The 10,781-nt window shown below is 38.9% G+C and overlaps 1 protein-coding gene across 2 annotated transcripts in view; it reads right to left on the bottom strand.

Annotated features, from left to right (window-relative positions):
- Positions 1-7,933, bottom strand: part of SFT2D1 (SFT2 domain containing 1) — a 41,338-nt gene extending 33,405 nt beyond the window's left edge. For both annotated transcript variants that reach the window (XM_053461334.1, XM_053461335.1), the window contains exons 1-2: positions 7,683-7,933; positions 2,300-2,386 (exon numbers count right to left, since the gene is read on the bottom strand). In XM_053461334.1, coding sequence (XP_053317309.1) covers positions 2,300-2,386; positions 7,683-7,745 — 150 coding nt within the window. In that variant the 5' untranslated portion in view covers positions 7,746-7,933. The remainder of the gene's footprint in view (positions 1-2,299; positions 2,387-7,682) is intronic.
- Between the last annotated feature and the right edge of the window lie 2,848 nt (positions 7,934-10,781).

The raw sequence follows: 10,781 nt of genomic DNA, 5'->3' as shown, positions 1-10,781 counted from the left end.
ATGGGGCACAGTGGCATATAGGGGGTATAAGGCACTTCTGGGGCAGATGTGCATAACTGGGGGGCAGGTTGGAAAATAGAAGGAAATAAAACCAAAATATTTTTCTCAAGCATACCTTTTATTAAAAAAGTGTTTAAATGAATTAACATTTACAGGTAAAACTTTTTTCCTATAGGGTCGTCTTATATTCAGGCTTTCTTTTTCCCTAAATTAATATTAAGATTTGGGGGGTCGTCTTATAATCAGGGTCGTCTTATAATCGAGCAAATACAGTATAATGTTACATTAGATTAGATGGCCCCTTTTTTTACCCATGATAACAAGCAGTCATATGAGGGATCTTAATTTAATGTTTTCATTGCTATTAAACCTTGTTACCTTAGGTGTTTTAAGATTGTCCTCTGATACCCCTGTCACTCATATGATTGTTCCTGTTCATCTGTCCTGTCTACGGGGTCAATTTTAACAGAGGCTTTCCTGGATTCCGGAGCTGCGGTTAACTGTCGACTCTGTGTTCTGCAAGCAGTCTCATTCCCACGCTCCCGAGAAGTACTCCTGTACTCCTTGATGCCGTTGATGGCAGGCCTCTCGACCCTGCTCAGGTGTCAGGATCCCCGCAGGAATCCCCAACACAGCCACCCAAATATCCGCTCTCTCCGAGAAAAAAAAAAGGTCCCACGTCTCGTCCGCTGCTCCCTCCCCCTCTGCCCGCATGGTCTCTTCTGGGCGCGCGTGCTCTCACCAAACTTTATGCGTTCCCCGACACAGACAGCGGGAACGCGTGCGAGTGACGTCAGCCCCTGTTTTCCTTACCGATTCTTCGTGTAGCAGACCCCGGCTATTCCTAAGGCTTGCCAACTCTCTGTGTACCAGACCCCGTCATCCTCCGCCATAGGCACAGTTATTATGTAAGGCAGCGGAGGATGACGCCTGAAAATGCAGGTGGAGTCCTGGATGCAGGCAACACAACCGCTACTAATCAATAACAAACGATAGCCAAGATCTGGTACACGAAGAGTCAGCAAGCCTTAGGACAGGGCTTGACAAATTTGTTGTGAATCTAGGCGCCAGCTAAAAAAAGTTAGGAGCCAGGATTTTTTATTTTTAAACTAACAGTTGGTTAGTTTAGTCTTTCAATGCTGATGTTCCATTGGAGCACAGCATTGACTGATATCTAGTCCCCACAAGCTTGTGGGGACAAATGTTAACCCCTGCAATGCCACGAATGTGTCATACACAATTGTGGCATTGAAGGGGTTAACACTGCATTGTCACTCTCATGGAGCGATCGGGCAGCGGGGGAGGGTTGGGGCTGGTCTCCACACTCATGTGGAGACCAAAGAACCCTCTCTCCCCTGTCCCTGAAGCTGCCGCGGGGGGGGGGGTGTCTCTGATGACTGCTGCAGGCTTCCATGCCTACAGAAGTAATCAAAGGGCTTGTGGGGGCTCGTTTTTGCTGTTGCTGGTCTGCCTTAACACCAAGTTGTCAAAGGTGGGGAAAGGAAATCAAGTAATATGTGAAAAATCAAGATGTTGCTGTCTTTGTACACTACTATTGTAAATGAGCAGTTCTGCTTAAACATTTGTAGCTATTAAGCCCATGCTATAAAGTTAAAAATGTTGCGAACATTGGCTTTTGCTTTGTTCCAGATGGCTGTATCTTTGATTAGACACTAAATCAATTTAAGGAAACAGACGTCCAATTAAATCAGATCACTAATTGGTACAAGGAGATTCCAGCCAAATAGATTATTGATATAAATTTATAATGGCAGACATGGATTCCTTCATAGTGCAATACAAAGCAAAATAGGCAAATTCCATACTTGCAGCAGCACAATAGGGTAAATAAATGGGTCTGGGTGAAAGTGAACTATAACGCAGTGGTAAGAAACCCCTACTTAGTACCATTAAGTGTACACACTTAGTTCCTCATAATTAAAAGTGAATAAAACACAATAGGATTGGCAGTATGGTACTGAGAAAGTAGACACGGTATTAACTGCATAATACTTGAAAATGGCAGTCAAAGATCTAGGAAGTTAGGTGCAAAGCTTATAGAGCAGCCCTAATAATTTCTGTTTGTAGCCAGGTATTATTATAGGGGTGCCTCATTTGATTGTAGTCAATCAACTTTATGCGAGGTCCAGTTTGGCCAAAATCTTTGCAAAGAAAAGACTTCTGGACCTCCCTATTTGGACTGAGCTGTAGGATGGTGTCCTCTATTTCAAATTTAAAAAAATGGCAGCACTCTTATGCCTAGCAGGCACGTTTTAAACAAAGCGTAAAAAATACTTACAAGAATAGAAAACCCAACTCCGCAAGCAAAGCATATGGCAAACCACTTTACACGAGTGCTAAAACTGAGTGCAGTTGAATCCAGAACCTAAACAAAACAAAAATATATAAATTAATTTTATTCAAACGTTTAAAAAAAGAGAACCCATTACTTTTACTTGGAGACCAACAATATCATAAACAAGCTATGTTATTTTAAAGGAACACAAGATGGGAATAGGTCCAATTATATGTAACTAGATAATTTCTCCACCATAAAATATGTATGAAGTAGTCTCATAATGTAGGTATACATTAATTCTGCCAAACATGGGGAACTTTTATATTAAATTGTGTTTATTTAACCATTTACATGGACAATAAAAAAAAAGTCAATAGGCATCGGATATTTGTATACTTTACCTTTCAGGATCCTTATGGCAAGCATGAAAAGAATAAATACATTTATGTTTGTTGAATTTTATTAGAAATCTATCACAGTTGATTACAAACAAAAACAGTTAAAGTGCCCAACAATTTACCTTAACCCTTCAATATAAACATAACAAGCCTCAGATACAGTTGCCTGAAAAATAATTTAACCAAAACCTAATATTAGTTAACCCCTTCTTTACTGGAGGTGCTTTGTGCCCAAAAACCTGAAACTTTTTCAGCATTTTTATATGTTGCCTCAACCATGATTCTCTTTTTTTTAATTTTTCATGCACCCACACAAAATTAGTTTTTTTTTTCCAAGGACATTCTTTTTAGATATATAGTATAGTCCAACACTTAGTATGAATAATCCACTAAATGGCATATTAATAAAAAAAATTAACCCTTTTTGTTTTTTCACTGGATGATCCCACCCTTATAAAATCTCAGGACGGATATGAAATGAAGAAAGTAAAACAGAAATCATGGGCCAGAAGAAGAGATGACAACCAAAACTACCTTAAATTGATGGGATGAGTTTCAAAGGTTGCAGATATCATCTGTGATAACACCACATCCAAGTCTATAGTAGAAACATTTAGCATTCTCCAAGCTTTAATTCTAGAAATGCCCAAATGTCGAATGGATGATCTGCCTAAAAAACAAACACTCACCCCGAGCAAATTTCTGGATCTTAAGCAATTCTTTCTTCAAGAAATTACATGTGTAAATTATAAGGTAAACAGTAAAAAAAACTACCGTAATTGCTCGATTATAAGACGAGGTTTAAGATTATAACCCCTCGTTTTATAAAAAGGGTCGTTTTATAATCAGACCTCAAATAGGCCTGACTATGAGACTAAGATCCAGATCCCCCACAGCGCTGCAGGGGACCTGGATCCTCCTGTCTTATGGCCCCTCCCCCTAAACTTACCGGTGCTTCGGACTCCTCGATGTGTGTAGCCGGGGCAGCGTGTAGAAGTCTACACGATTCGCGTAGACAACTTCCGCTGCAGCCGGAAGGAGGTGCGGTTAGCAGCGAGGGTTGTCTGCGTCCATCGCGCAGACCTTTCCTGGCTGTCAGTGAGGAGAGTTCCGGTGGTCTGCGCGATGGACGCAGACAACCCCCGCTGCTGACCGCACCTCCTTCCGGCTGCATGGAAAGGGTTAAAATACCAGCATCTGAAATACCCTGGGGTGTCTAGATTTTAAAAATGTATGGTTTGATGGGGATAAATTGAGTTAACCGGCTTCAAAAGATGTTCCAAAGAGGAGATAGAGGCAGAATGTACTTATTGCCCTATAACTTACAAAAAAAAAACATAAAAACATTGGGTATTTCTAAACTCAGGACAAATAGTAGAATCTATTTAGCTAGGTTTTTTTTTTTTTTTTTACTTCCTTTTGTAGGCGAGTAAAAGATTTTTCAAATAAAAGTCATAAAAGGTTTTTTTTTCAAAATTTCACCATGTTTTATTTTTCTTTTTTTTATAGTAAATAAGAAAATATGATCAAAATAATGGTATCTGAAAATCAGAAAGCCCATCTTGTCCTGAAAAAAAAACAATATATAACTTGTGTGGGTACACTAAATGGGTGAGGAGAAAATTACAGATGAACACAAGCACTGCAAAAGTGTTAAAACAGCCTTGGTCCCAGAGGGTACAAAAGTAAAAAATAAGCTTGGTCCTTAAGAGGTTAAAAGATATAAAAGAACTTACTGAAAAAAATAAACATATGGGAGGTGGGGACAACCTGTGCCATCATGGGATTATACAAGTTTCCTTGCCATCCCTGGTGGCACAGTGGAGACAAAAAAGAGAAAAAAATAAAAAGATGGTTAACACTGAAACACTGTTTGGAGGACTTTGGCCCAGAAAGTTGCTTTAGCTCTAGTGGAATGAGCTGTAAGATTCTGGAAGAAAAAGGAGATAGCAGCTTCTCATAAAAGACCAGAAGGATCATTGGAATATTAAGGACTGTGCCAAGGTCCCACAACAGTATTTTAGAAGGTGTTTTAAGGCGGATTCTGCAAATAGCCTTTATGTATCTTAACACAGCTCTTTTGTGCCAGATCTGAAGGCTGCAATATGTTCTTTGGCAAAACAATCTTGTAAAAGATCTTAATGGACTGACAATTGCAAGGATATATTGTGAGCTTGACACCAGCATAACTTGTGCCATACTGATAAAAAGTAACTCTCTTACCACTCAGGTAAACAGGGTGTGTATGACAGAGCCAGAAAAACTTCTGGAAAGGTAAATACGCCTCTCAACTTTGACACTGTTAGATGGAACTGGTTGCGGGATGGATGTCAAACAGGACCCTGAAGGAGATTTGGTCTCTGAGGTGATCTGATGGAGTTTGAAAGAGATAGGCGTAGAAGTATCAAAAACCAAACTATTTCCCTTCTGTATCCTTGGAAACAGGGGTCCCGAATTGTTCTCAGCCTAGGCTGATGAATCTGGGATCAGGCAGGAGGTTTGGGGGTAGAATAATCATCCCTTTTTGTACCACAAAAGGCCCTGCTACAAAAGGAAGGAATCTTTTCAATCCTTGGTTCTTGAAATCTAAGGTTTGACCTACAGGGATGAGGAAAAACTCTGAATCTTTGGCGGTTGTTTCCTCTGGGGCAACTACTTTTGGCCCCTTAGAAAAGATTAAAGCAGGGAATCCAATTCAGGTCCAAAATGAAGTCTTGTGCTCGCCCAAGAGTTTTGGCACAGGGAGCGTCAATGCTGGTTCTTGTAGATTGCCTTCAGGAATCATTGGTTACTAGTATGCACAGTTGCTATAGTCACAATGTTCCATGACATTACAGGTTTTAAGGGGGTTAAAGCCATCATGCACAACACATGAGATGTTCTGTAGCCACCTAAACCTCAATCACTTATTTAAACTACTGACCAAGCGCCTAATTCTAATGAAGGTTAACCAGAGGAAACTCATCTCTTTCTTTTTTCTTCACCAAGTTAAGATTGGAACTACTTAGATATGCAAGTATTCAATGCATGGATTTATATTTAGCCACGTTTGTTTTATAATTCCTCTATTTAGTTTTCTACCCAGATTAACCCCTTAAGGACCTTTGTGACCAAGGTTGTCTTAACACTTGTGGGGTGCTCATGTTTAGCAGTAAATTTCTCCTCACTCATTTAGTGTACCCACATAAGTTATGTTTTTTCAGGTACTATTTTTTTTTTTATCATATCATCTAATTTCCTTAAAAAAATAACAATAATAAAATATGATGAAAACTTAAATTAAAGAAAAAAAAAATCACTTGTGTTTGAAAAATAATTCATTTCAAAAAGCTAATGAAAAAAAATGCAAAATAGATTATATTATTATATTGTAAGCTTGCAAGCAGGGCTCTCTCCACCAAATGTATCGGTTTGTCTTAGTCTGTCAATTCTTGTCTTGTCATATCCCTTGAATTTATGTATTGTATTAAGCGCTGCGTAAACTGTTGGCGCTATATAAATAAAGGATAATAATAATAAAATTGTCCTGAGTTTAGAAATATTGGGCATTCATTTTTTGTAAGCATGTAGACACCCCCAGGGTATTTGAAAAAAGGATTTTTGGGAAGATACAGCGCCAATTTTAGCAATGTCTTATCTTGTAAAATAAAATTATAAAATATATATTTATAAAATTAAATAATTTAACTTTCAACTTTTAGTGTCACTGTTGGGGAAGTGTGTGATGTAATGTCTGATGTCATTAGTAAAAAGCACATGGAGGAGCCAATTACAATTTAAAGAACTTTATCTTGTACTGCCAACCTTTTTTCCCCATTTATGTATGAAAATCCATTTGGCATTAACAAAAGTTTTTCAATACTCAAGTCATAATATGAAGTCATGCTAATCTACTTGCATGTAAGAAATATGATGAGGTGTCCTATAACTCAGGTGCAAATCAAGTGGACTGGACAAAAGGAAATCTTTTAAAACCTTCATTTTATTTTACAATAAATGAAGACTTCATAATTCACAAGAATTGTCTGTGTTCTGTTGTTTACTACAGAAAGCATGATAATGAGTCAAAGTGTCTAGTATATTGGGCTAATGCAGCTACTCTAAAAACATTTTTAATGTGATGCTATTAATACAGCATTTTGGTGGGGGTTCATGCAATACCATGAACTACTGTAGTGGCCCTTCTTTTAATCCTCTCCATATTTCTTTTTTAGCCCCAATACCTTTTGCTAGCATCACTACACAACCTGACCACCTTTAAACATTTTGGAATAATGACCACACTATAGTTTTCTTCTGACGTATTTGTCAAAGTACCACGACGTTTGGACTGGGGTGGTAGCAAAAAAAGCTAGAGCCAGTCATAAAACAGAGACTTATTATTCCAAGGAACATAGACTAAACCCACTGGGATAAGCCCACCAAGGCTGAAATAAAGGGCATAACAAATCCATGCTTCAAAAAGCAGACAGATATCTATAAGCATTTTCAGTCCAATAGGCCGATGCTTTCAATATTAACTTTCTATTGTAAACTTCAGTCAAGATGTGTTGCAGGGGTTTCATAACTCTGTGTCTGACAACATGATTTACTAGTTTCTATATTCCAATGTACCAGTCGTAAAATAGTTTAAATAGAAGTATGAAGGCTCTGTGTTTTTTTTTGGTTCAAACACTGGCAACCTAGATCAGTCCAATTTTCATGCACACTGTTACATACAGTACATACTCAACGAATGCACGAATCAGGAAGAGCAGATCGGGCGTTACAATGAGGCTCTCCTCATATCAATATAACCACATGACGAGGCCAATTTAAGAGAGTTTTCTAATACACAGAAATAAGCATGCATTTTAAAGAAGGGTAGTAACAGCCCGCCATTCCACAATAATTCGTTCATACATCGTTTGCATGTTTACATGGGTTGGAAACTATAAGCAGAGTTTTGATAACCATAACCAATTAAGCTTGGTTGGAAACGATACCTGAGTTGTTAACCCCTGTTCTTCGTCTTCACGGCCGCTTAAAACTCGGCGAAGCTTATCCATGTTCTCGGTTAAACAATATCAAACTTTATTAGACCCTCCGCCTACTATTTAATAGGTGAACCAACACCTTCCGCTAGACACTTCTTTTCTCGTTATATACCACTTAGTATGCGAATAGTGACTTCACCCAAGTAAAACAACTTGACAACGCTGTGTCGCGGCTCTAATTTGCACACCCAAAGCCAGCCTTTTACTGTAATTCACGCGATACCAAGATCATGTGACTGTTTTCCTTCGAGCTGTACACAAAAGAGATAAACCAAGCACATGATTATTGTCTCTATTATTGTAACGGTAATTTTGGTAGAAAAGGTCTAGCACCTTCCCCAATAACGTTGATATTGTCCTAACCGTGGTCTTCGCCATAACTGTATAATTTACAAAGGTGATTTTTTTTAGGGATTCCCTTTTTCTTCTCTAATCAAGGTCTCGAAACTGTCCATCCTAAAAAGGCTGCTGTCGTTATTTTGTATGCTTTCAGAATGTTTTGACTGTTACAATCCTAAGAATCGTCATAACTTGTATGTAAATAATCGAGCATGTACTATTGAAGCGATGCTGAATTCACTTAAGTCAGGTTCTTTGGCCAGCTTCTTATTCAAAGCAAAAAGAAAAGTGCTATAAATCAGTTCCACAATAATGATAATTTTGTATAACACAAGCACTGCAACAGCTCTACAATGCATGTACACTGCAAACATGTCTGAAATTATTGGCATGACTTTACATAACTTTTGAATAAGTAACTGAACATTATGAAGTTGAAACCCATTGGGTCACCCGTATTAACCCCTTCAATCCCAGGGGTTTTTGGTACCTCAAAGCCCAGAGCAATTTTGCCATTTTTGGGGTATGTCGGTTTAGCGATGATTCTCTTTTCCTGTGAATAGTGTACCCATATAAACTATATATTGTTTTTTTCAAGGAGAGATAGAGCTTTCGTTTGATACCATAGTTGGATGATTAGCTGAATATTTTTTTTTTAAATTTTCCCTCTGTATCCTCACAAAATTAGGTAAAGTGATGGAAAATCCCCTCCAAGTTTATTAATTCAGGTGTCCTGATTTCAGAAATACCTAATTTAAATAGATTTTCCAGACTTTCCCAGCACCAGGGAGCATACTATAAGGTGTACAATTTTGTATAATTTTTATGCCTATGGCTTAATGGGTTTGGGGGTTGTGAACGGGGGCAGAAGGGTTACACTGTTGTTATGCTATGCTAGGGCAATGGGAAGTAAGGTTTTTTTTAATAATTTTTTATTATCTTTTTTTATATATTTTTTTTAATTTTTTTTTTAAATTTTATTTTTTTTTTAATTTTTTTTTTATTTTTTATATATTATTTGTAATGGTTAGAGGTCCTCCTAGGGACCTCCTGAACATGCCAGTGATGTCACAATGACATCACAGCTCACATTATAATTTTTTTGTATTATTTATATTATTATTTTAATGATTTATTTAATATTATTTTTTAAATTAATTAACTTTTTTTTCCAGCTTTTTCATTTCAGGACGGGAGGGGGAGTGAGAGAGATGGTTTCTCACTCCCCTCCCCACGATCCCCCTGCACCGATCACACTGTGATCTCTATGTAGGTCCTCACAGACCTGCATAGAGATCGCAGCGTCTCTGTGCCTCATCGGAGGGCAGGATATCCCCGCAACTGCGCGATCGGGCACTTTCAACCGTAACAGCTTACCGGCTTTCATGCTGGTAGCTGTTACGGGAGATTGGGCAGCAGAAAGCCGGCGATGCCGGCTTCTGCTGCCAGGGGGGAGTCCAGGCTGTCAAACGGCAGCCTGGTCTCCCATGCAGCGGCAGGGACGTACCGGGACGTCCATAGGGGTTTCTTTGTGGGCGTTTTTTGGACGTCCCGGTACGTCTATAGGGGAATGAAGGGGTTAAGTAACGGATACGAATCCCAACTCCCAAACATAAAACCCATCTGATTTCAGCCTGGCCTAAATACGGTTTTGCCCACATAAAATGTGGAGTCTTACACAACCTGGAAACTGGGGCCGTCATCTAATATGTCTCAGTTGACACTGATAGTCTGTAACCCGTCTTTTCGTCTTTCTTCCTTCCAATGCTTGGCTATTCTTTGAGCTACTGAAGGGCAATTTCTATGTATACGTTTCTGGTCAGTCTGGACAACGCGGCTACTGAAGGGCAATTTCTATGTATACTGTGACAGAATAATCTATCATACAAGGCCCCAAGGTACTCAGAGATGGCTCCAGTCTGGCTGTCAAACAAAGATAGCACAGGCAGTAACTCCATTGTTTAATTAATCCCATCAATAGGATTGCTACCAGGGCATTAAAGGTTGGGTTGTCTACATGTACCTGTTTATCAATGTTGATTTATGTTAATGAAGTTCTGTGGCTATATGAGTCTATGTTTTACAATAATAAACTGTTCATTCCTGCTGTACTCAATTCAAGGTAGTTGTGTCTACTTATTGGGTACACATAGCAGAGTTCCAAGGTGTGCATGCTGGCTGGTGCTGGAAGTGATTCCGGGGACAACAGGAGGATACTGGGTGATCTCTGGGAGTTACTATAGCTCTCTTGGTGAACCCGTTACATATATGTTTCTGGTTCAATCTGGACAACGCGAGTTCGAGTGCGTCTAACATAAGCAAGATGTATTGTATAGCGAAAGGTATTAGCAGTAGAAAGAGGGAAGTGCTCATGCCAATGTACAGATCACAGGGAGTATTGTGTACAGTTCTATATCCAGAAGGATATAGAAATGTTGGAGAAAGTTCAGAGAAGGGCTACTAAAATGGTTTATGGATTACAAGATAAACCTTACCAGGACAGGTTAAAGGATCTTAACCTATATAGCCTGGAAGAAAGACATGACAGGGGGATATGATAGAACCATTTAAATACTTAAAAGGAGAAATACTACCACAACAAGAGGACATAGCCATAAGCTAGAGGGGCAAAGGTTTAATGGTAACATCAGAAAATATTACTTTACGGAAAGGGTAGTGGACGCATGGAATAGCCTTCCAGCAGAAGTG

This window comes from Spea bombifrons, chromosome 3 (genome assembly GCF_027358695.1).
Source record: "Spea bombifrons isolate aSpeBom1 chromosome 3, aSpeBom1.2.pri, whole genome shotgun sequence".
In the NCBI taxonomy this organism is placed as follows: domain Eukaryota; kingdom Metazoa; phylum Chordata; class Amphibia; order Anura; family Pelobatidae; genus Spea; species Spea bombifrons.
Note: the sequence above shows the minus strand (reverse complement) of the source record. Positions and strands in the feature narration are given on the sequence as shown.